The 26190-nt window shown below is 40.3% G+C and overlaps 1 protein-coding gene across 7 annotated transcripts in view; it reads left to right on the top strand.

Annotated features, from left to right (window-relative positions):
* TRAK1 (trafficking kinesin protein 1) overlaps positions 1-26190 on the top strand; it is a 127227-nt gene that overhangs the window by 49373 nt on the left and 51664 nt on the right. For 6 of the 7 annotated variants that reach the window (XM_069007516.1, XM_069007514.1, XM_069007515.1 and 3 more), the window contains exon 3: positions 12611-12805. Coding sequence is in view for 5 of the 7 variants with exons in the window: in XM_069007514.1 (XP_068863615.1) it covers positions 12611-12805 (195 nt within the window). In the remaining 2 variants the exon portion in view is untranslated. Of the gene's footprint in view, positions 1-12610; positions 12806-23877; positions 24046-26190 lie in introns of those variants that run through there. The other variant, XM_069007517.1, reaches the window with a different exon arrangement.

The following is a 26190-nucleotide window of genomic DNA, read 5'->3' as shown; positions in this document are numbered from 1 at the left end:
TCCTACTGTGCGGCCTAAAAGCAGTTATGTTGGCATAACAGAGGCAATAAGCACTACAGGGCTGGACCCAGGTGACAAAAAACAGTGTGGTGAAAAATTTCCTTGAGCCAATGTGTGAGAGAGGGACAGCCCTGTACAAGCACCTTTCCCACTGAATTTGATGTTAAAGCACCATCCAAAGCTCATAGGTGCTGCAAGTGAAGCCTTATGCAGGTAAATGCATCTGAATCTGTGCTGACTTCAGCACAGAAGGGCAAATGAAGTAGGATAGTTGATCCATTGAAAAAAAAGTTTGTGAATGTTTTAAGAGTTATTATGAAAAAAGTGCTGGTGAGGCACATACTTTCTAAACACTAAACCTGAAAATGGACTCAGTAGGTGTTGTATTACAAAACAAAAAATCTATTACTTCATTTTAGATTTTGTTAGCAAGATTTAGGAGAGAAGATCAGTGTAGTCTGACTTGAAATTTCTATTGCTATTGATTGTGGAGCTCTTGTAGGTAAGTGGGTAGGAGACTCAAGTCCTGGGGTTGGTGGACAGTGGGGCAGCACTGTAGGAAGTGTCATGGTGCTGCTACGTGTGGGAGACATCTATCATGTCCTAGTTGTTGGGGTTTTTTTCCTTTTAACTTTTCTTTTTCTTGCTGCTGCCATTCATCCGAGAGCATAGAGACAGGAATACGGATATAGCACCATCTAGTGTTCCTTTTTCTAGAAAGGGAGTGGAAATGCTTTTCTGTTTTTTCTGTATTTGCAGTGCAGACCTGAATGCTTTCAGTCAGATGTTGATGAAAACAGCAGCTGGAATTAGGAGCTTTCTTCTCTAACACCACCACCACCCCCATCCCATTTTTTGTAGAGCAGGAAGGGCTGTAATCTTGGCATGAAAAAGCAGAGTATCACTAAATTGCTCAATAGTCCCAATTTTATGAATTACAGAAGCCTCTTAGTCTGATTGGCTTTCTTTCTTATCTGTCAGCTGCTGTCAGACAAATCCTGTCCTCCTGGAAATGGAGAGTACAGTGGAGATGGAAGTCTGAAATATCACTTCATACTACTCTTGTGATAGCTGTTTGACTGCCAGAATATTTTGTGAGGTTTTTTGTGGTTTTTTTTTTCTTTTTTTCCTCTTAAAATATGTGTAACACAGTATCCTTAGACATCTTCAGTAAGTTAACTTTGTCTGCTTTTGCATGTCTGAATACTCACTCTTTGCAATGATTTTGGTATGGTGTGCTTTGTAATTCAAGAGCTAACTGCTTAATATGCCATGTAGGTTTCCTCATCCTTCTCTGAAAAGGGAGAGAATGAATGGACTGTAATTTAAATTGCCCAGCTCCTTCATTAGTTTGCATGATTCATTTGTTCATTGTACTAACTACTCTTACTAAATGCCTGTAGGAGTGTGTTTTCTGGCTGTTCAGGACAAATTCGTGAGGGCTGTTGAATTATTGGGAAATGCTTTGTGGTAATAACCTGTTCTGTGTCTTACTTTTGCAATTAACACAAGTAGATTTTTTTTTTTTTTTTAATTTCTAGAAACAAAGTTAAAGTACTGGAGGGGTCAAACCATGAAATGTCTTTTTCTCTCAGCAGAAAGGTATCTGTGAGAAGAGTTGGTATTGTTTGACCTTCCTTGCAGGTTGTGTAACTTGCATGTTACTGCACTGACTGCAGTGGAAGGAGTCATAACATCCAGAGAAACCAACTTTCTCTTGCTGTCAAGCCTCATTCACACAATCTCCTAGCAATGTTTGGGTGCAGAAAGTTTTCTCTGGGTTTTCATCCTGTCTCTATCCTTATTCAGGCTTTAAATATGTTCCCATATGAAACAGATTCCGTTCTCTTCCACCAGATCACCTTTCTTCATGGCAACATCAGCCAGTTTTGATAACTGACTGATCTTACAGATAAGTGGTGTTGTTCTGACCATTTCGTTATGTAACCACTTTATTTTAAAGGACATGCTTAGGGCCCACGGAATTTCCATTCTATTGTGTGTGTGTGTCTCCCAAGATGCATGTTTTTGTGTTGTAAGGCTGAATGTTCCTTCTGTTTCAAGTATGATAAAGCATGATTACTCAATATTAACTCCTTAGGGACATAGGCATTAGAGGTTGTTGTGAGATTGCTTTACTCTTGTTATGCAGGTGATGGGGAGAATGCTGTACCTCTAGCTGTCCTGTTCTAGGTGCGAGAGTTACCCCCAGAAATTGTGTGCTTGCTATTCTGAGACTGTTCAACAGGGTGCTCTGGTTGGGTTTGGTACCTGTTACAGGCCTGCTGGTTGATTTCTAAGCTTTAAATGGTTAAAAAGTACTGAAAAAATATTAACAGTGTTGAATTGCTTCCCTTTATTTGAACCTCTCTGACTTCTGTTGGGGTTACCTTTCTTTTTTAGTGGAGGATAACTTGCTCTAGCATTTTCTTCTTTTTCAGCTCCTGATTTGGGGTGGGACTTCCATGTTTTTCTCAGTTTTTTCAATATGAGAGAAGAGGTGTAAAATGTTGCTTGGTGGAGCTGGATCTCAAGCAAAGAGTGTAAGAAATGTTCTGCTGTGTTGGACCAGTCAGCTCAGGACTGTGTTTCTGACTCCAGAAACTGCAGATGCTGGATATGGAGATCACATACTCAGCCACTCTCAGTAGTCTACTCAGCATAAGTACCCCCATCATGCAGAACTATTTAGTGTTGGAACCTGTCCATAGCTTTTTCTTATGTGGATCTGCTGATTTTATCCTGGAAGTTCATGGTTGCTACCCCTGTGTGCCTTGACGGCATTCTTGCACTGTTTCTGTGAGTATTTGTCCCATTTATGCAGGATTTTGGTGAATATAAGTTCTTTCTCCTTGTGAAGTTACCTTCATGATTTTGAAAATCCTTCGTAATTTTTACACCCCTGTCTACTCCTCTCCCAGCTTTCTTAGTCTCTCCTTTAAATGAAGCTATGAGAATGTGGGTCCCTACCTCAGCTCATTTACTTTTGTTACTGTTACCAGTCTCATCCTGTAAGCTTGATCTAGTTTCGGTCTCTTCTCCCTCTTTCCCAACACTTCTGTAAGCAGCTATTGCTAAATTCTGAACACACTTCCTTTCTCTAAAGCGTTCCAAAAATGCCAGTCCTGTTAACAGGAGATAGCTCCTTCAGCATGACTGGAACAATTTTATGAGTCTGACTGTATTTCTGTCTAGCATACTCTGACAAAATAATCTTATTCTCTGTGCCTGCTGCATCATTGCCTCTGTTTTGAATTTTCTGTCTGGCTTTTGGTGCATTCTCAGTCAACTTCATGCAGATTCTTTCCCCCCCCCCCCCCCCCACCTCCCCACAGTTGCTTTTCAGCTCTTGCCCTTTTTCAATAACCTGGTGTTTTTTTCTGCTTCCTCTCCTCTGTCAGGTTGTTACACCACCTCTTAATCTGTGTCTTGGGCATATGTTTTTATTCTGTCAAGGATTATCTTTTTGTGGTTTGGTGGCATTTGGTTGGTTGGTTTTCCTTAAGAAGAATTCTGCTGTTCTCCCTGTCTAGCCCTCTTACTTATTTATCCTTCCTAATATGATCCATGTTTTTTAGTGTAAACTGTCAATTCTGACATCACTATGAAAGCAAGTGTTGTAATTACAAGTCTGGTGTGGCATTTTTAAAGACATTCTTCTTAGCTTTCCCTTGTTTTGGGAAGCACTTACCATTCCTAAATGTGTAGGAGGTAGGGGTGCATGAAAGCAGTAAGTGTTCATTTGTGTTCTGGGTTTGTTCTTTGTAGAAAGTACTGAAGGCCAGTAGATTTTTTGGGGATGTTTTTTTGTTTTGCATTTTTTGTTTTCCTGCTGTGGTGCAATGAATAGTGCAGGAAGACTAAAAAGCTACATTTGACTATTGGTGCATTTAAATATGTGAAAATAACTTTTATTCCATAATTTAGGTCCATAACATATGAAGTTCAGCTTTACCTTTCCCCCTTAATGTATGCGTGTGTGTCCATCATGAAGCAACACATTTTTCACTTAAAGTAAGCATCTGTAGGGAGAGCAAGCTACATAAGATTTAATTCTTATGTTTTGCTTGTGATTCTGTGAAAGCTTTGTTGACAGCCATTGTTTAGTGGCTGGCACATTTTGTAGCTGGGCTGAACAACGAGCAAAAGCAGGACAATTGCTTCTCAGGGTTTTTGTACTCGGTGATTTATCAATGGGTTTTTGAGACATTTGCAGTCTCTCTTGGCAGCTGGAAGATCCTAATGGTTAATGAATGTGTTTATTCTTACTGCTGCTGAACAGTGCATTGCCAGCATGCCTTTGCTACATGAATAGCTTTTGTTCTAACTCTAAAAAAATAGCCATGGTGGCAAAATTTCCTTTTATTTTCTGTTTAATGTAGGAATCATGAATATGGGTGCATTTATCTAACGGGGAAAACATTTCTGTACTTTCATTTAAGGCAAAGTTCATTTAAATTTATGGCATAATGTACTGTAGGTTCCCAGTAGTTTAATGGACTCTCATCACCAAATCTGTCTCAGCTTTTATACCCAGCAGGAATGTGTATGTAGGATGGAACCAAAGCAGGGACACTTCAACCTGGTAAGCAATGGCATCCCTCACATTGGAATTGGTTTCATCTTTGTTAGCTTTGGCACTCCCAAATTTATCCTAGTCTTTAGTGGTGTATTTGGCCAAGCCAAAAAGAGGTTGGCATGGAATATTTTGTTTTCCCATGGAAGACTGGATTTTATGCAGATTTTTCCATGTTCAGAGGCAGAAGAACCACTGCTTAAACAACTTTGGTCAAAGATGTGTGGCAGGGCTTGCAATTTCAAATCATGTCATGCCATGCCAGTCAAATTACAGAAGCTGTTTGAGGAGCTGTTTTTTTGTTGTGGTTTTTTTTCTTTTTTTTTTTTAAGAAGCAATATTTTTTGCCCTATAATCTAACCACTTGCTCTACATTGAAACACATGTCCTGAGTTCAGCAGTATCATTTTTAAGACTTCAGTACAGTTAGCCACATTCTGGGCATCTGAGAACCAAGGTTGAATAGAAATATGGTAAGTTCTGGGGTTTTGCCTATTGCTTTGTACATACACCTGTAATTGTTAAATAAGGCTCAAGAAATACTTGTAATTATAGACTTCAGTCAATACTTAGTAACTGTGTCTATGTGGGCCTATAGAACTCAAAACAGACCATGTTTTCCTCTTCAGTAGCATAGGTAGCAGCCTAATTGTGTGGTAGAATTTCTTCCCTCTGCTTTTCATTTTTATGTGGATCTGTTCGCAGTGATAATGACGAGTTCATTCTATCACTATCTAAATGGACAGAAAGCATGGGGAAGATGAGGCTATTGGGCAGTTCCAAGCAGCCAGGAAATGTCTGCTGGAAAAACATTTAGGGAAAGACCATCCTTCTTGCTTCCATCATTGGAGTATGGTTAGGCTTGTTGGTCTGCTGAAAAAAGAGAATGCTAATGTAGTCGTGGCCTCCTGGCTGTTTGTTGAGCTAGATTAGGTGACTAATCTCAGCGTCACATGGAGCAAAATCAGTGATCAAAGTGGTCTGGTATTTGGTATGGAACAGCCTCAACTTGATGAACTTCGATTTCTTGTGTTACATGTGGCTGGACTTTAGCCTCCATGGTGTAGTCTTTTCTGCAGAGAACCTTATTTTTGCTTAACTAATATGGAGTCAGTACTGGAATTGACCCTTGGCAGGTATTGTGTGCTTTTTATTTTCTGGAATTTTTATTTATTGACTGTCTTTTCTCAAAGATTTAAAACGAAGAAACTTAAAAACGCTGAGAGAGCTAAGTGTCAAGGGTAAGTGTAGTATGTGTGTGGCAAATAGGACAGGACTGAAAACCAAAGAGAGGAGTATGTGGTCCCATGAAGTAAAGTAGTAGATTTCTTTATTCTTCCAGCTTTCTTCAGAGAGATTCCTTGTTTCTCTTGTCTCTTTTGTTACTGTGGTTATCTACTTCTCTGTCCTCAGCTGCCTCAACAGGTTATGATGCTTTAGTTCTGTTGCAAGAAATCAAAGATTTGCCTGGCTACTGAGGCATTTTTTGCTTGCTTTTGGGATTTTCTTCTTTTGTTTCGGTTTGGGGGTTTTTTGTTTTTTTGCTTGCTTTGTGTTTAAGAAGGAGAGGGTATTTAGACTGCCCCTCTCTGGCTGTGGGCTGAGCATCAGCTGCTGGGGTTTGATGGGGTGGAGTTTTCCTGGAAGATGCTCAGAGTGGACATGTGATACAACCTGATGACCAAAGCTTGTGTTTTGAAAGTTGCCAAGCAGCCCAGCACTTCCCTAAGGTCACGCCCAGAGTGGAGTTGTTTTGCCGCACACACTTCTGTTCAGTGGTTGTTTCCCTTTGCTCAGAGGAGGCACTTCTGGGCAGCACCGCTGCTTTGTGCTATTTGCAAGGTGTTGGCTTCCATCAGGACCACAACTCAGGGGCACTGTGCTCTGGGAGTGATACTGTCTCTGGGTACTTTTCTTGTGGTCGTTCTTGTCATGACTTGTGTGTTCTGGCATGCCCCTTCTTGAGCAGAGCCCTGACCCTAGCGTAGTTCCTGGCAGGGCTGGGTTTATGAGCCATCGTTTTTTCCACTTACAGCCATGGGCTGAAAGCGGGAAACCGGCTGGCAAAATGTCCTGTGGGATTTGGGGGTTCGAGTACTACGGCAGCTCTGCCGGCAGGTGGCAGTTTGTACTGCCGGCGGCTTCTGTGGAGACCTGGGAGTCCTTTTAACCTTGGGAGGGGAGCTCTGCTCCCAGGCGAATCGGTAAAACCGTGAAGATCAGGGAGGGTTTGAACCAGAATGCAGACAGGCAGAAACTCTATATTTTACGTTCCTTGTAAGGACTGTACCATAAGCTGTGGATACAAATATGCAGCTAGCAAGAATTTCTCTTGCTTCTTTCCAGTCCCGTGAGATATTTTTTTCTCTCACAGAAGATATTAGTAGAGTTCTATAAGCTATGAACACCTGCGACCTTGCAAAGATTTGTTTATAGTACAGTAGAAAAATATTTTGACAATGGATGTTTTAGGATTTTAGCCAGTCACCCCAAGGGGTGGCTGATCCTTTGACCAATTAGACTGTGAAGAAAAAAGTCTATAAAAGAGTTTGTAAAATAATTAAGTAAGATGAGGAATCTTGATGCACAATGCCTGCCTGCTGGAACTCTCTTCTCCTCCCTACCACTGCCGGACACTGTGATAATAAGCTGTTTGCATTGTGTTTGTAAAGGCTCCTGCAGATACCAGGCTCTGAGATTTGTAGAGTTAATTTCCTGTGTGTTTACTGTATGTTTTGGGGTGTTCTTTGTTTGTTGGCCACCACTCTCCCCCTGCCTTTGTCCCTTCTCTTTGTTCTAAGTTCATTCTCTGAATTTATCATTTGTTCTCATGTGAAGCTGATGCTGAAATTGAGTCAGTGCTGGTCCTTTATTGGTCAAGCTAGGTTTTTCTTTCCTACAGTAAGATACTTCTATAGCCATAAACAGATGAAATCCAAAAGCCTGGCAGGGAATAGAGTTTGAAAGATGAGCTGCTTTTAGGTGACCATGTTGATAGGAATGAGATTTTCAAAGCTGTCCACCTGTGGTTCATGTTGAACTTAGCTGGAGTTGAAGTTAGTTTGACTGAGGCTGAATTGCTTGTTCATGAGGTGCTGGCATAGTTCCACCAATCTAGGTAACACTGACAGCTCAGTATGTATGTAACTCTCTATGGGAAGTGACCTCATGTATTGCAAGGCTGTGTGAGTGCAGGATGAAAAGGACAGTGGGTGACAGCACCCCACACGATGCCTTGTGATCTCTGTGCTGTTATGTGCAGGGAGGGAAGGCATTCCTTGAGGAGCTGTGCTGTCTCCATACAGTCAGCTCCCATTGTTTTAGACTTCTCACTCTGATTCTGTATGATCAACTCCTTGCTCACTTGTCAGCAGAGGAAAGATGTAAGTGTGCATCGGGAAATAACCAAGTGTACTCTTATCCTCACATGCACATGGTTGTCCTGCAAATTCTTTCTTTCTCTGCATGTGAAAAATTAAAAAAAAAAAAAAAAAGAGTGGAGGAAGGAAGAAGCAATCCTCCCACTCTCACTTCAGGCTCCACAGTGAAGAGTTAGTTTACTATATTTAGAGCATTTTGTATGGATAGAGATGTGCCTAGAAGAAAGGGAACTGATGAAATAGTCAAAGGTACCTAGATCAGCAAGAATAATAAAAATTTCTCTAAGGAAATATAACCAAACTGAAACAACCAGTGAAACTTGAGTGGCTGTCTTAAGTTGTGAAGCATGGGGTACAGAGGTTTAGTATGTCCAGAAAAGGAGAAATACACCAGCCAGTCAAATGCCAGTGTATGAAAAGATACGAAACAAGCTTGTAGGTAATCCATTAGTGACTACCCAAGGGATACTGAAGTGGGAAGAAATATGCAGAAGAGAGCTCAGCTGGAGTGTTCTGCCTGTTTTGCATCTTCTTTATAGAAAGAGATTAGAAACTAACAAGAAATTAACCAGGACAAAAGTCTTCAAAACATTTGTTTAAATCTCATTTAGAAAACAGAGAGCACGAGGAGGAATGTTGTCAAAAATTACTGCAAAGTGGACTGAGCACCTTCTTCATTTCCTGAGGAACAGGGCATGGAGAAATACATATTTTCAACAAAGCAAGTGAGGTGGGATATTCATGCATTTAAGCTAAGAAGACAGTAAAGCAGTAGAACATGTTACTTGCAAAAATAATATAAAAAAGAGTTAATTAAAAAAAAATTAATTATTTCTGTGAAGTGCTGGAAGCTATAGAGTTGCAAGAGCATAAGCAGAACCTGGAATGATCCATGCTTTACTAAGAATCATGAGTTCATAATTCATTAGCTATTAAATTGGTTTTAATCTGCTTGTAGAAATTTGTTTGCCAAATGTGTCCAGAAAACTGAAAGTTGAAAATTGCTTAGATTACAAAACCTAGAATCTATAACAGCAACTCAGAAAGATATGGTTCTGGTACATTTTGTTGTATCATTTTTAAATTAATGATTAGTTAATTGTTTTAAGTGCAAGATGTTATATTTTTCTCAATAAAATGAAGGTACCACCTAGGACAAGAGGAAGTGCTTTTATATCTATTGGATATCAGTTAACTTAATCATAAATTACAATCACAGATGATGTCTTGGGTGGTCTTAGTAGAGAAGTTACTTAATTGTTTATCTTTGCAGTTCTAATCAGAAGTAATTAAATAAACCTCTGTAGAAACATAATCAGGGTTTTCTAAAAAATTTACCTGGTGTTTGGGGATCTTCTCATAACAAATGTGTGCATCTCAGAAAAACAGAGGGGAGGAAAAGTGAAGGGGAAGAGACTGTAACTGTAGCACTGAGAATATTGCCGTGATTTAAATGGTGAACTAATGTTTAGTCATGAACAAGTGTAACCATGGTGTCCTGTTTTTCTAAATAGGCAATTACATCAGAGCCTGTTCCTATTTCCTGCTGGTATACAGATTTTAAAATTGCAGTAGAAGTTTATGACAATAGCATCATAATAGCATCATAAAAAGTTGCCTTTCCAATTACTCATCAATATCTTTTCCCGTTATTAAGCCTTCTGAATTGCTTAGAAACGCTCAGGATTTATTATATGGTAGCGTGGAAAAATTTTCTTGGTTGGCTTTTATTCTTAAGAATTCTTATTTCTTTACTGCATAGTCTTTGCATTCTAGTGGATTTCTTTTCCACAATAAAACTGTATGGATTTGGTTTGTTTGGTTGGTTGGTTGGTTTTTTGTATGTGCATGTATGAAGGGGTTTTTTTTCCTTGTCACGTTTTATTGGTCACTTCCTTTGTATTCATTTTTCGCTACTTTTTGGGATAAAACAAGCCAGTTTACCTATCTGTACAAATGAAAGTTTCTCGTCTCATCTGTAAAGTCTGTTTGTTTTGGGATCCTAAGAAGAGAAAGACACTAAAGGTTTGAATATTTCAAGATTTTTCTTTCTTTGTTTCCAAGACTATCATTTCAGGCTGTGTAGATTCTTGCAGTTTTCTGAAGAGAAGAACTAACATTTTGGCCAGAAAAACTCCCCCAAAGCAACCCTAATGAAAAGAATCAACTGCACATTCTTGAGATTGAGAGCAATTAGGTAATCGAAAGATAGATGCATAAAAGAAAAATTTTTTATGTGTACATGTACACAGAAAGGTTTTTGAATGTCTAGTGGATGGCAGCAGGTGGTTTTTAGATCAGGTGGCTTTGCTGCACTCAGATTGTTGCAGGCACTGAGAGGATGCTGTCAGCAATTAAAAAGGTAGCTAGGGAAAAAGAAAGGTTTGTAGTTACAAGCTGGCTCTTGTCTTTCAAAGCATGGGGAACAGATCTTGTTTCTCTCTGTAAGCCAGTAGTCCCTCTGAGAGGGTTGCAAGGACCTCTTAAAACAATGTGTGCAGGCTGATTCTCACATTGCACAGAGCTCCATCAAAAATTGCCGCACATGCGGGCATCTAACTGCAGGAAGGGTTGGAGGACACTCACATACGTACAACAGGTAGCAGAACAGTCTGGGTGAAAGCAGAGGAGAATACCTCCTGATAGGTAACAGCAGACTCCTTCAACCATAAAGTACAACACAACTTTCTCAAGTGGATTATTGTTCTAATCATCAGAATTTTGTAAAGTATGTAAGCAAGAGATTGACAGTATGAGTTCATCTTGGTATTCTCTGCCCTGTTGTCTGATAGAATAGTAATGTTCTTGCAATTTTTAGTGCTTGGGATGCTTTTGACAATGTAATTTCTGGATTAAAAAGGCAAAAACCAGGTAATTAATGATGTATAGAAAAGTATATGTTGCTTCCCCATTCTCTCCTTCCTCCCCTTCTTTGACACAGGTGAATTCCAGTAGGTTACAGTGGAATTGCAGGTCTACACCAATCTTGCAAGATCAAGTTTCTCTTAGAAAAATTGGTGCCTTTGTCAGGAAGCGGCAAGAGCAGGGCTGCCTTACAGGCAGCTGACAGGATGGGAAGGGCACAATCCTTGTTGGCACAGCCCAGTCCCTTTGTTCCCAAGCAGAGCAAAGGTGCTGGCAGCAGCGGTTCAAATTGACTCTCTAGGGGTCGATCGTCAAACAAATGCCAGCAATCCAGGAAGCCTGGACAATGAGTCAGTGTCAGCAGGGAACAGAGCTGGGCACAGGCTTGCCTACAGCACTGCACAGGGCAGGACCAGGGGCTGGGGTGTACATGGGGCTCCTGGCAGAGTGTGCTGGCAGAGGGGACCATGGGGAGCGTGGTCATGGCAGTAGAGGTACATGGGAGCACTCCGGGTCTTGACAGTCTTGGCTGTTTACTCTGGAGTGAGTCTCAGCAAGAGTTGGCAGAGCTATGACACTGGTTAAAGAGGGAGCTCTAGTGCATTACTCTTCCAAAAAAGGTGTGGATAGCTCTTCCTTACTTTGGATGGGGGGTAGGGGTTGTGCTGGATGGTGGGGTTTTCTCTTTGTACTGGTGTGGAAATGAAAAATGTGCAGATTGATGCACTAAGTATTTACTGAAAACATACCATGGGTTGCTCAGCATCGTAATAAATATTTAGCATGACATTGTATTTAATTGTATATGATAATTAAATATACGTTTGGAACTATCACAACTGTTTTGGGTATTGACACACTCTCAAAATTCTTCATTATAATGTAATATAGGTTGGAAGCTACCTCTGAAGATAATGTGTTCTGACTTCTACTAATAGCAGGTCTTTTAGAGTAAGTGCTCATGGCATTGTTTACTCGACTTCTAGCCTCCCTGTGCCCCTGTCTGACCATCCTCACAGTAGAAAAGTTTCTATCTTGAATTGGGATTTTTTTGGGTGTTAAAACTTCCCAGGTACTTCCTGGCCTAAATTTAAAGCTCTAATTTTAATTATAACATTTTTGCTGTTGTTGTTGGCTGTCAGTATCCATTTTTAGAACTGGGTGCAAATTTGATATTTTTGTGAACATGAGGGTCTGCAGCACAGAATGCAGGTCAAATAGTGTCGAAAGGTGCCCTGGAAGTTCCTGTAATCATCTTTACGGGTGTGTCTTAGGTGTGAACTGTGACACTGTTTGCTATTGCAATCCTGGATTTCTGTTTCTTGAGAAAAATCTGCCAGCAGCAAAGGCAAAAAATTACAGTGGTACTAAATTGTGGTCAAAGACCAAGTTAAGGAGATATGTAAGGCTTGAAAGTTAAAAATGATCTGTGAAGTAGAACATAAAAAATTTATGTTCCTCTGTGCGCTAATCCTTTCTTCATACTCCAGTTGTAACTGGCTCTCTGTTCCCCACTGTAGCCCACTTACTCTTCAATAAATGTCCCTGCTTCTAGAGTTCAGACTTTTTGTCACAAAGAGAGCATGCCATTGTATTGTCTACTAGTAAATATGATATGATAAATATTTTAGGATAATTTGGGCCAGGCATATCTTCTGAACTTATTTGTATTGAGCTGTTCTTTACATGCAGCAAAATCTTGTTGATACCAAAACAAACTGATGTCTTTCTAAGTTTTATGTATAGTACTCAAGGTAACTAACAGAGATTGTTCCCTTTCCCTTAACAGATGTGTGCAATAGTACCAATCTTCCTGAAGTTGAAATCATCAGTCTCCTGGAAGAGCAGCTGCCTCATTATAAGCTAAGAGCGGACACAATCTATGGTTATGACCACGACGACTGGCTTCACACACCTCTCATTTCCCCCGATGCAAATATTGACTTAACAACTGAGCAAATAGAAGAGACCTTGAAATACTTCCGTAAGTCAAAAATTCAGAAATTGTACTGAGAAACAAATAAAACAGTGCTATTTTTGTTACCTTCTTTGAAGTATCTGTGCAATTCTTTGGAAGCTGTGGAGAGGAAGAGAACTGTTCGTGGTTTAGTGCTTTGGTCTCCAAGATTGTGGTAGATAGAAAATGAAGGGAACATTTAATCAAGAACAGCCATTGCACTTGTGATTTGTGCATGTACCTTTCCACATTATCAAATACTGGAGAAACTGAAATAGTTCTTTTTGCTTGTGATCTCTCTCGAAGAGACTGAAATTTCTATATCTGTGCAGCTTAGAAAGCTTAGGCTTCTTTCCATATCCACTTTTTTTGAACGTGTTCTCTGACACATTGCACTGTTGTCTGGCAGCACTATGTGCCAGCATCACAGAATGACATTAAATCATTTTGCTGCAGCTTAAGCTTCTAGAAAAGCCTGGTGAAGAACCAGGCTCTGACCATTTGGTTGAAATGGTTTGGCCCTTCATTCTTTTATTTGTTCATATTCATGCTATCAGACAAAAAAAAATACTTGTGCCTAGAGGGAACACGAGTAGATTTGTGACTTTTGTGGTTAGTCATTGTTTTGTTGGAGTCTGTAGATACTTCATCATGGTGACTGGATTCATGTCTCTCTGGTTTCTTCCACTGTAGGTATTGACTTAGGTGTGCAATTAGAGAAGGCTTCTGTGATTCATCTCAATGACTACTATGCTAAAGCAATAGCAGTGGATTTACATGGATTATAGTAGTATGTAGATTTAGGTAGAGCTTCAGGAGGGATGAGTTACAGGGCTCAGCACAAACCTGAGCAAAGATGACTTCATTGCATTTTGAAGCACCTGAAGAATCACTTTAAGGAGCAGAGCTGGTAAAGAAAAGTATGAATAATATGAAGAACTGAGTTTCTGATGTTCCTATTTCAATAAAGGGCATGGAAGTATTTTAGTAAATAACTTACATATGCTCTCCGCTTACCCCCAATCACACAAAATCAGTGGGAAGGGCAGGGAGACAAGCTGAAGCTGATCTGTGGAATCAAGTCTACTACCCTGGTTTTGTATCAGCCCGTTAGTGCTGTTACAATGATGGCAGAAGCTGGCTAAATGGATAATTTGAAATGTAAGGTTTCCAAAGCCTTTAATAACCTGATTGGTCCTGTCTCATGAATAAAATTGTCTGCGTGGTGGACTGTTGCAGTAACCATGGGAAAAATGTTTTGCTAGTGGGAAACTCAAAAATCCCTGTGGCAGCATCCCTCTTCTACCAACTGAGATCATGGTAGGTGTGTGACTGCTGGGGATGGATACAAAATACAAACTGTGTGGAAGATTAATTGAGAGCAGCCCTGAGGGAGAAGGACTTGGGGGTGTTGGTTGACAGCTCAGCCTGATCCAGCAATGTCCGCTTGTAGCCAAGAAAGCCAAATCTGTCCTGGGCTGCATTGAAAGAAACATGGTCAGCAGGTCAAGGTCAAGGGAGGTGATTCTCCCTACCTATTCTGTCCTTGTGAGACCCCCACCTGGAGGGTGTGACCAGCTCTGGGGGCTCCAGCATAAGAAGGATGTGGACTTGTTGGAGTGAGTCCAGAGGGACGCAAAGATGATCCAGAGAGCCAGAGCACCTCTGCTGTGAAGACAGGCCAACAGAGCTGGAGTTGTTCAGCCTGGAGAAGAGAAGGCTCTGGGGAGACTTCAGAGCACCTTTCAGTACTTAAAGGAGGATACAGGAAAGAAAGAGAGGGACTTTTAAGCAGGCCCTGTAGCGATAGGACAGGGGATAATGGCTTCAAACCGATAGAGGGTCAGTTTATATCAGTTATATGGAAGAAATTCTTTACTGTGGGGATGGTAAGGCACTGGAACAGGTTGCCCAAAGAAGCTGTGGATGTCCCATCCCTAGAAATGATCAAGGTGAGGTTGAATTAGGCTTTGAGCAACCCAGTCTAGTGGAAGGTTCCCTGCCTATGGCAGGGTGTTTGGAACTAGGTGACTTAAAGGTGCATTCCAACCCAAACTCTTCTATTGTTCTCTGAAAATGAAGCTGCAAACAACAGAGAAATTGGGTAGCATAGCTGCCTGAAACTGAGTACTTAATTTTATCTGGCTTTTAGCTTACAAGGCATAATGACTGCAGCTTTACCATGTTCCTGTGGTTGTAGATTTCTTCCAGTCAACTGGCTTGAAGGAAAAAACCCTGTAATTCTTGCCACAGGGTATATTTTCTGCTTTTACTGGAAAATAATTGCTTAAAAAAGAGGAAGCAAGCAAGGAAATCTTTGATAAAGACACGTTCATTTCTTACTGCTTACAGGCAGACATTTGTGTATAGATAGTAGTTCAAGAAATTTAAGCAAATTTGGGTCTAGCCTTAGACTGATACCCTGCAAACTGAGATCTCTGACTTTACCCTTGTTCAATTGCTGTGAACAGGTCACAGACTCCATCTCTACACAAGAGTGCAAGATCGTAATAACTGCATGTTTCAAAAGGATTGCATTGGTTGCAAACATTGGTTTATGGCAAAATTAACTATGAAAGCCAAAATACTATGTTAAGTAAGTTGGCAGAAAGGTTCTGTGAATTATGCCACCACTTCGGAGTGTTCCACGGTGTGACTACGTGCACAATTTTCAGTGCTGCAGTTAAGCTACCCTTCTTGTACCTGTTTAGTTTGTTTCAAAAATCTCAATGAGGGTGTGAGCAAATACTGTAACCTGTCTCTTTGAAAGTTTGATTTTTCAATGACTTATGAAAATTTCCTTGCAGTTGTTTGTGTGTTGAGATTGATGCTGGTTTATAACATGTTGGTGGAAATGTGATGACTTTCCCACTGTGTTGATCCGTATAGCAGAAGAATAAGCAGTGACCCTTAGGCATACTGCTGTGGATTGTTAGAGCAGATTTTCTGCCTTCCTGTGGCTTTTTTTTTTTAATTTTCTTTTTTTTTTTTGAGATCCTCAGTCCAATTCACAACCACAAAGGCTCAGTATCTGCTGGGCCACATAACGCAAGAAGATGGACGTAAGGCTACTTAGCTCTCCTTTTTAATTGATCTTTGAAGATATTGGTAGAAAGATGAATAGTCAAATATCCAAGCATTTTAATTTATTCACGGCTTTTTGTGGGGATTTAAGCTATAACACAGAATAGGTGATGTAGAGAATTAGTTCATAAAATTTAGTTGGCATTTGGGAGGAACGGAATAGTATTAGGCCTGCAACTGTACTTTTACATTCTGGAACTCCAAAGCACATCTTTGTTATTATTTCTTTCAGATGGACGGCTGAGCCAGTTTTTGCCAAATGAATAAAATAAAACTGATCTTATCCTAAAGCATAATCAAATAAATTGTCATCTGACCAGCCTCATTAAACTGTTAAGGCAGAGTGTCTTTCAAGTAAGCCTAAATGATGTATGATACAGCAAAATTACATTCCATCTCCCTGCCCCCGTATTGGGGGCAGTCAAGCTCACTTTTGCTGAGGGCTGTGGGGAGGTCTGTGTGAGAGCCAGGCTGAGCACAGCTACTAGGGGCAGTGAGCAAGCACAGGAGTCTGGGTTTTTCCTTGGCAGCTTAGGGGGACAGGGCCCATCTGGGAACCCTCTGAAAAACTGAGGGTGCCCACTGCTGCGTGGAAGGTAAAGGTAAGGTGAGCCACAGGAATGTGGGCCTCAGGAAGTCCTAGTGGCTTCTGAGAAGCTGTCAGCTGCTCTTGACCCAGGGGTGTCCTGAGCCTTCTTTGGAGCTGCTGCTCAGTAGGGATGGTCAAGTACCTTTTTAGCTGGTGGCTGGGAGAAAGTCCTCTCTAACAGCCAGGTCTGGAGCACAGGTTCCAGACACAGCTAACAGATGTAGTAGTTTCTGTGGAATGGTGCAAAGAAGGGATCCTCATCTGAGTTCAGAACAACCTAAGCCTGCAGATGTGATGGCAGTGTGCCACAGGTGCATTCTCCAGGTTTTGGAGCACCTGTCCTTCAGGGCAGAGACTTCAGCCCAGACAGAGACTTTGGCCCAGAAAGAGCATCAGATTGGAAAGGCAGCCCTGCAAGAGTCAGGTTGCTGGAAGTGCCTAGAGCTGCTCCCTATCCTGAGGTAGAGAGAAATGGCTTTCATTTATGCAGGTGTCCTGTTGTTGGAAAAGCTGTCACCAGGTGGAGAAGTTAAGAGGAAGTCAACAGGCTGTGCAACATCACAGAGGGTTGAGACATACACAGGATCTAGGAGTGGCTGAGACATCAAAGGACTGTGCTCCCATTCAGAGGAACCTTGACAGGCTGGAGACATGAGTAAAGAGCAGCATTGTGCTATTCAGCAGAGGGAAGTGCACAGTCCTGCAGCTGGCGCGGAACAGCCCCATGCACCAGTAGATGCTGGGGTCCAACTGTTGGAATGCAGCCTTGCAGAAAAGGGCCTGGGGCATCCTGGTGGACATCAAGGTGGACATGAGCCAGAAATATGCCCCTGCTGAAAAGCAGAATAATGGCATCCTGAGCTGTATTAGGAGGAGCATTGCCAGCAGTCTGAGGGAGTTGTACTCAAGGTTAGTGAGGCCACACCTGGAGTGCTTGGTCCTATTCTGGCCTCCCTTATTCTATATTCCTTCAGTGTAATGCATTCCTTTCCTCTCCCAGGAAGCTGCAATCATGTCTCTCAGTGGGTTTTTTGCCTTGTTAGAAAAATAGGTCATAACCATGCAGCTGAAATATTTTTGTTTAGCCAATCGAGCATAATATTAAGCTCAACTTCATTTTAGAAATGTTTTTGCTGTCTCCAGGAAAAATATAATCAAAAAAAAAAGGAGATTGTAATGTACATTATTTCCAGGTGGTGAACAGTTTGCAAAATTTGTTTCTTTAAAGCTTTATTCTTGATTTTCTTAATTCTACATAGGGGTGTATTCTCTTAAATGTCTGTCTCTTGCTATTATGGTCTTATTTACAGTGTTTAAGTGTGCCTAGTGATACCTTAATTAAACCACACAGCTGGTTTTGCAGGAAGGTTGCCAAAGACATCAATTTTGATTTTATACAAATGCAAAAATAGTGCTCTCCAGTAATTATTTGGGGGAAGGGAGAAATAATCCTTTCATGTGGAAAATAGCTTTTTGTCATTAAGTACTTTAATTTCCTCTGACTGCCCCTGTCTCATGTTAAATCATTTTGTTTCAGTGGGAGAACAGTTAGACCCTCTTGTGCATTAGAAGAGTCTTTTCCTTGTACCAGTGAGGTCAGAAGCCATGAGCTCTGTCCCATCTGTAGGAAATACTTGTACTATTTTGAAACCCTGGATAGTCATCCCAGTTTGATGAAGGACAGTCAATCAAATCTGAAGCACCCATTTTTCTAAATTTTTTCAGTTCTGAAAGCTGCTGGTTATAATGCCCTCAGTTGCTCTAGATTTTACTCTGGGTTCTGCTCTTTCCAGGTTAAGCAAGACTTCTTGCTAAACAAAACACTACACTGGAAGAGATCACTGTCCTAAGTTGCAGAGTTGTTTGCCCTTACTAAATGTGTAGTCACAGGATTACTCCTATTCAGTGTTCTTTTAGAGGGTGGAAACACCACTAACTCTTCACATTGGTAAATTATTCCAGTTTAGAAATAAGTGTGACAGCCCATCGTTGAAAATCAGTTGGGCTTTTGAATATGCCTACTTTGTGAGTTTGCAGAGTATGTGTTGTGGCAATGCCTGACTGTGATCAATATGCATTGCATACTGGTGGCCTGTACAGCTACTGCTCTGATAAAAAGGGCTCCAGATGATGTTAATGGGATGGGCAACTTTATCCTGAGTGGTGGTGACTGTACTGGTGACTGTAGAAACTGATGATGCGATATGGTGTTTAATTATCTGAACCATCCTGAGGCTGTAGCCAAGAGAAGAAATGTGACCCAGAGGTAATCAAATGGGATGTAATCCATTGCAGCTGCCATGGAAATACTCCATCCAACTCCAGTATTCAGTTTCAAAGCATCCTCACAGAACTGTAAAAGGTTTGGAGAAAAAGCTGAGAATGACTAAGCATGAAAACACAGGATTTCTAGTGACATGCTATTTAATGACATCCTTTTAAGACTTTATTTGCCAGCAGAGATGACGTGCTGCTGCTTTGCACCCTAGCAGCACAGTGCACTGCAGTCTTGAGTATGCTGCTGTGGGGTGGATGAAAGTACCTTCGTCAAAAATTCTCTTCAAACAAAGGAAGGGGTTTGCGTGGGTTTTATAACCTGGGTAATTTAGGCACATCAGTTTAATGTTGACCTATGGCATGGATTTATTTCAGCAAAAAAGGAAGGAGAGGGCTCTTGAGCTTTTCAAGCCATCTTTCCTGCCTAATGAAACCCGTTAGTAACCACAGACTTAAAGAATGCTTAGTCTAGCTGTTCACCATTGACTACCAGAATTCTTTATCAATCTGTCTGTTTTGCCCTATGGAAAACAGATGAAAGGGGAGGGGTTTGTTTAGTTAGAAGTAAACATTAAAAAATAGAACAAAATTTAGCAGCTAAAAGGGAATGCTGAACAAATGTGAATAACTGTATTTCAGTTTGGAATAGGGAAATGCGACTTCCTTATGGTTCCAGACGTATTACCCAAAATCTTTTTTTAACCCCACTTTATATGAACTTTTAGGCAAGTAATACAATAATACCCCAACCAAATGTAGCACTGCAGTATGGAGATTTGAATACACAGAGGTTCAAAGTTTGTAGAATCAGTCCACCAGAAAAATATACTGTTCTGATAAGTTTACTATAAAATTAATCTGCTACACTCCTGTAGGAAGGAAAAGTAGGGCTGCAGAGGTTGAAAGTAGGTTCTGCAAGTGTGCAGCTGCTTCGTCGGCTTGGTCACAAATTCCTGTTCAACTTGACAACCCTTCCAGCTTTATAGAGCTACAATTCCTCATATAATTGAAGGGATGCTTGGGAGTGGGTACCTGGATATATAGTATTCTGTCTGCCCAGGGTTTCTGTCTTCATGCTGGGAAGATAACACACTTACTCTGTATTTCCCAGTCTCTTGAGGAGTTCTAAAATTGTTTGGCCACACAAGTGATTTTCACCACAGAAAAGTAATGCCTTTCGGGATTTTACCAGTATGCTTCCAATCAGATCTGTAAAAAAATATCAATAAAACAAACAAACAAGAAAGCCCTAAGCCCCTACCTTGAACTATTTTTATCCTGTCTCATTGAAAGGGAGTATATGTGCCATAGGAAGGACAGTGAGAAGAAAATTCTAGCATGTTGAAGATTTCCTTTGTTTAAAATGTCAGCAAATAAAGAAAGGAGATTATCTCTGCAGCAATTTAAGGTGGTAGCCAGTGTTAATTCTTTCTATTTTAAATGCTTGTTTAATAGCATTACCAGACTGAAATTACCTTTTGGACAAAAATAATACAAGTGGAACAAATAGTTTATATGCAGAGCAATTGAGTTGATGTTGCCATAGGAACCTTTATTTTTCTTTGTCGGTATTTTTACAGTGTAGCCTTAATTGCATTTAATAGCATGTATAGTTTTTTCCTTGTGAGTATGCATAACTGAAACCCTGCAAGACTCAAAGCTACTGCAGTGATAATTTCTTATACCAGTAAAGCTGAAATACTGATGTGGTCAAGAAACCAAAGCATTTTCCTCTGCATAGCTTGACTATTCTTTACCTATTTCTGTTACAGTAAAGTGGTACCAGTCAAGGAGTAGAATAAGTGATAACAACATGGAAGAGACATGAGTGAACTTAATAGATGTCTGCAAATCATGAGTGATTGAAAAGGAGAGATGAACTGAGTGTTCAGATTTCCAGAGCTGGAAGCATCAAGTTAAGTTAGTAAACGTGAGTTGCAAAGCATAAGGTGAGGGGTTTGTATATCGTGAGCAGTAGATGTGTGGAACTCCTTGCAGGAGGATGTTGGAGATGTATGTGGGCTCAAGAACAGAGAGGATAAGTTTTTCAGGAATTGCTAAAAGCAGTAGCTCTATCTGTCTCAGGCTGTCTCTGATGGTGAAGAAGCTAGAGGTTGGGAGGGCAGTTGTGGGAAATGTTGTGCAGTTCTCTTTTGCCTGCTCATGGCTGTTCTTGTGGATGGAGTCTTTAGCTAGACAGACACTGAAGACTTCCTTGGTCAGACCCAATATGGCCTCCTACCTTGTGTTATTAACATAGGTCACAACTTAATCTATCCCAATGCTTCTACTGCTATTTGCAAAGAAATCGCCTTTCCTAAAAAAGGGGGAGAAATGGGTGAAGAGTATGTGCTGGTTGTGAACAAAATGGATGTCGATCCCCTTGGTATCTGTACCTGCACCTATTCAGACATGCTTTTGGAATTGCTGTTTGATGATTTAATGTGTCTGTTCCTCAGATAGGTTCTCTCCTAATAGCTTAAACACAATTTTAGTGGGGGCTGCAAAAGTATTTTCTTCCATTTCCAAAACACTGAATACAAAAATTAAGTTATTCTAGGTGATGACTTTCAGTATTTTTAGGAATACAGTAGTAAAAATTTGGCCTAATCTCTTGTCTTCAGCTTTGAAACTTAGATGCTTGGGGGAAAAAAAACCAAACGGGCAGTGGTTCATGGAGAGGGCAAAAAGTAGAAACAGATTAGCTTTTTCTTGCGAGGAGAAATGTATTGCTGTCCTGATTTTGCTGATTCTTTCTTTTTTTTGTTTGGCATTTCTCAACAGCAGGATGCAGAAGGGGTTCTATTATATCAGACCAGAATAGTGTAACAAAGCAGTAACATAGTTTAATTTTCCATGGGGAAGGCAGGCTTTTATCAAACTGTGTGGAGGAGAGTAGTAATGGACTTGATTTTCATTATTAATGTACTGCATGTCCCCAGTGAATTGCAACAGTGTGATGCTGTTGTTCTGTCAGCTGTGGCAAGGAGTTGTATCATCTTTCTTAGCAATGATTTTTGTTTCCAGTATGGAGGACTCCTTCTAGTCTGTAAAGCCAGAAAGAGCAAAATGCATTTTCTTCATCTCTGCATTGCTTTTGGAGCCAGCTCGTCTCCATGGCAACACATTAGCCTGAAAGAGATGTGGAGACTGGGGAGGAAAGGAATGAGTTAGAACCAGCCGGGCGGTGGTGTGTGTCCCCAACGTCAGCGCATCAGCCTTTTGATAGGAGGATTTTGTTAACACCCATCCAAGGCTCCTGTGCCGAGCTTCTTTATTAGAGGAGCTGCCAGGGCATCTGCTTCCTTTCTGCATCCTTTTTCTATTTTTTTTTTTTTTCCTTCCAAATACACCCTCCGCACCCCCCTTTTATTTTAGTTGCGGCCTCAGTGAAGATGTGGTGCTCATTTTCAGCTTCCCGTGAGCTGCCTTGTGCTCTGGCATTTTGCAAAGGCAGGAAGGCATGGCTGCATTTCACTTGACCTTAGCAGCGAAGTGAAATCTCCTGTATGTCACTGAAGGATACTGACTATGCAGAAATTTATTGAAGCAGATTATTATGAACTGGACTGGTATTATGAAGAATGCACGGATGGTAAATATTTCTTTCTAGTCTCTTGTTGCAGAATTTGGAGCCTGTAAGACTGGAGCATCATTATTCAGTGGTTTTAAAAAGGAAATACCCAGAAAAAGGCAACACCCAGGTGCAGCAGAGATGCCTGCACCTCTTTTGCACCTCAGCATCTCATTGTGAGTGTGCTGCAAGAGACTCTGCTGTATAGCTTTCTCCTCTCTGAAGGGAGTGGCAGAGCAGCATATGAAATGTATGAGCAGTCTTTGGCAGATGAAAGAATATTTGAAAAGCTAACTGTATCTATAATAATTGAGCTGAATTTAAATATACTGATGGTAAGATTGATTATCCGTTCAAGTTTGAAGGGTGTGCTTTTTCTGCATTACCAATATCCTGTAATAAGTATATATTTGATGTGTTAATAGGCAGTACATATTTTCTCTCTGGTTATTTGTCTGTGAAAAATGTAGATTCTTAAAAGTGAGCAGGTTAACTTTTTGAACTGGAAGAATTACAAACTCTGGCAAGCATGATCTTTTTTGCAATTTTCATGTAATGTTTGCTAGGGTGATTATTTCTGTATCTGGACACCAAATGTTTTCATCAGGCTTCTGAGAGAAGGCACACGAGAAAGGGTAAGGAATCGCTAAACTGTATTCTCTGCAGCATGAAAAAATCAAGGTCCCTTATTGATGGCACTCTGAAGCAAAATGCAGCCTTTGGGAATGCAGTAATTGTATATGGATTTTATTCTGGTTGGAGAGCTTAGCTTAAACAAGTCAAGTCCAAGATCACAGTGAAGCAAGGCACAGAAAGCAGGAAGGAGTGTAGGCCCAGGGGATGATGTACATATGTAATACACAACGATAGTGCAATGACAGTGCTCTAACAATAACAATACCAAAGGGGACATGAAGTGTAAAGATAAGGGTGACAAAATTTAAATGGTTTTTTATGGTCTTTTCAGTGTCATGTGCCTCCTCCATTTGTTTCTCAGTAGTAGATTTTGGAACTGAATGCAGTTTCAGAAGCTTGTTACACTTGAACTACAGGAATTGATTGTTCCTGTCCAGGTGTTCAAAGAGAAAGGTGCATATTTATTTGAGAGATCTGACCACTTTAATTTGGATTGAATCCATTATGTAACCTTTATCCTCTAGGTTTAACCCTAGTAAGTACTGTAGCATCTGATTAATCTGCGTGATGTAACAGGCTGAGTTGGCCTGCTTTTAGAAGCTTAAGAAACAGACCAGTTCTACAGTCAATAGAAGCTGTAGCTTTCCCCATGTTAAGGCTCCCACAGGTTAGCATTTGGTTTGTTTTTTCCAATTGTTCATTTTTAAGATCCTTTGTCTGTCTGGTCAGAGTGTCATGATGTGGAAATGTGGTGTGCCTGAATGCCTGAGCTAAGAGCTGATCTACTCACCCATTTTGTCTTAAGGTGTGTGCTGCATGGGAGAAACCGTGGGAGTTTCACAGCAATGGAATAAGCAACAGGTGTTGGGTAAATGTTTAAATACCTTGTGGGATGAGGGCCTCAGGTGCACGGTAGTGGTTGGTCTGATTCTGGGCTTACAGGTTTTCCTGTCAGTGCTGAGCCCCTGCCCACAATAATTCTTCCATGAGCTGAGATGTGCAGAGTCAGCTGGAGTATGTGCTGGCTGTCTGCTTGAAGTATTTGGGAAGTTCTTCCCTAAGAGAAAGAAGGGTTTGATGTGTGGTAGGGAAATATCTCTCCAGCAGGTAAGGCATAATGCTGTCTTGCATTTTTTTTACTATTATTTTTTAATGAAAGTATTAGTTTTTACATGATGAAGGATAGTGCTGTGAGTCCTGTCTCGGCCTCTCAAGTGAACGGCAGTCTCATAGAGTTCACAGAATTTTGTGGGGTTTAGCTTTCTTTTGCTTCTTTGAGTTCAGGTGTGTGTGAGAGAAGAGGATTCGAGAGATTCAGTAGAAGACACAGTCTTTGGCCTTAGATACTGGCATGTTCATTTGGGTTTAAAATAGTGTTGGCACTCACCGTTGATGGAGAAAGGTATTCTAATTGTGGTAGCAGACAAAAGGCATTGCTGCAGTAGAAAACAGAGCTTTTCCAAAAACCTGGAGCAGGTGGCATATTAAAAGAGATGCCTGTCCCTTGATTGGTTTTTGATTTTTCTGCCATGTATTTGTTGATACCAGAGTCATTTTCCTGAGATTCTTTTTACATTCAGTATAGTGAGATAGGCAGTTGCAGCTCAGCTGACCTGTTTTGAATATCTATTTTAAGACAAATTGAAGCACAGTTAGAGAGCCAATTTCTCTGCCTTACATGGACTCTCTGGAGCTCAGATGTATGTGTGCAGTCAGTTATGAATCCCACCCAGTTCACCCTTCTTGATAAATACAATATTGGAAAACAGTAGGTGGTACATTAAAAGTAATAGGAATCCTCACAAGATAATATCGTGCAGAATTATTTTTGTGATGAAATTGTTCATACATTCTTTGTCAGAGCCTCTGGGACTCAGATTGCCATTTAAAAGACATGGCTTCATTTGGTTTCATTTATTTAATAATTATTTTAACAGCATATGGTTTCTTTTTCTTCAGAGAAAAAAAACCTAGTCTAAAATTATATCGGGGTATAAGGTTTTAATGCTGTTATTTAACTGTAAGGTAAAGAAGTGACTCACTGTTACCTCAGGTGTAATGAATTTCTGTAATGACTGACATAGTTAGTAATGATGTTTCCTACTTGCATTTGGTGGTGGTATTTTTTTTAATGTCCTGAAAAAGAAAAAATGCTCAAAATATACAATTTATAAATCTTGATAAAGACTTTCTAGGGTTGGGATAATTAATTAATTCTTTTACATAAGGTCCTTTACAGAGTTTATTTTTGGTAGGAATAGATGAAAATAGACAATAAAATGTCACACTCTGTGTGAATCACTGGTGTTAACTAACATTCCAATAAATTGAAGCTTCTATAAATAACTACTACACTGTGCTTTTTAGATACATTTTCAAGTATAATATTTTATAATATGATTGACAGTTGTTACCTTACTTGGCATTAGCAAAGTATGTTGTGTAGGTGGAATGGGGAAAGAGCTGGGCCTGTACATGAGTATGAAAGTAGTTATTTCATAGCAGACTTGGACAGAACCAGTGATAAAGAGGAAAAGGTGAAACTTGTGTAGACTCTTACCAGGAAAGATAATAGTGTAAAAGTTTAGGTTCATATAAGTGGTTTTAAATAGAAAAAAATACATTCTTAAAAATCCCACACTCAACACAACTTGGGTGAAAAAATTCAAACTAAACCCGCACAAACTACTAAGTAAACAGATAAATATCTACCCATAGATATTTTTATGAATATGCTTGTTACCCGCCTTTCTCTTAGTGCAATATTTTTTTAATGAACAATGCTTTCTAGAGAAATCCAGGTTGACTTTAGAGCCAATTGCTTTCCTGGTGGTTTCTTCCATTACTTGTTTATTTCTACCTCAGCAGTTCATAACAATGCATGAGTTCAATTGTCTACAATTCCAGATGACTTTGTGAATGTGCGATTGGATCTTGCCTCCTTCTTTTGTTGGTCATGAGTTTTTGCAATTTCTCATGGAGGAAATGGTGTTTTTTCCTTTTTTCCTCTGCCAGACCCATGGTGTGCCTGGTTTGTAACACATGCTGAACCTTCTAACCACTTCTGTGTTTGCCTGAGCTGCTTCATCTTGTTCCAGCACCCCTTCCTGTATTTTCTTCCCACTCAGGTTGAAATGTTTTTACCACCTGTTATGTTTGCAGTTACTGTTTAGAGCTTCTCTCTTCTGTTCTGTTTTCCACTCCACTGATACAATTATCAGCAAGTTCACTAACTTTCTTTTTAACAAAAGT

Source organism: Aphelocoma coerulescens, chromosome 2 (assembly GCF_041296385.1).
Source record: "Aphelocoma coerulescens isolate FSJ_1873_10779 chromosome 2, UR_Acoe_1.0, whole genome shotgun sequence".
In the NCBI taxonomy this organism is placed as follows: Eukaryota; Metazoa; Chordata; class Aves; order Passeriformes; family Corvidae; genus Aphelocoma; species Aphelocoma coerulescens.
The sequence above is the reverse complement of the archived record's forward strand: the minus strand, read 5'-3'. Positions and strand labels throughout refer to the sequence as shown.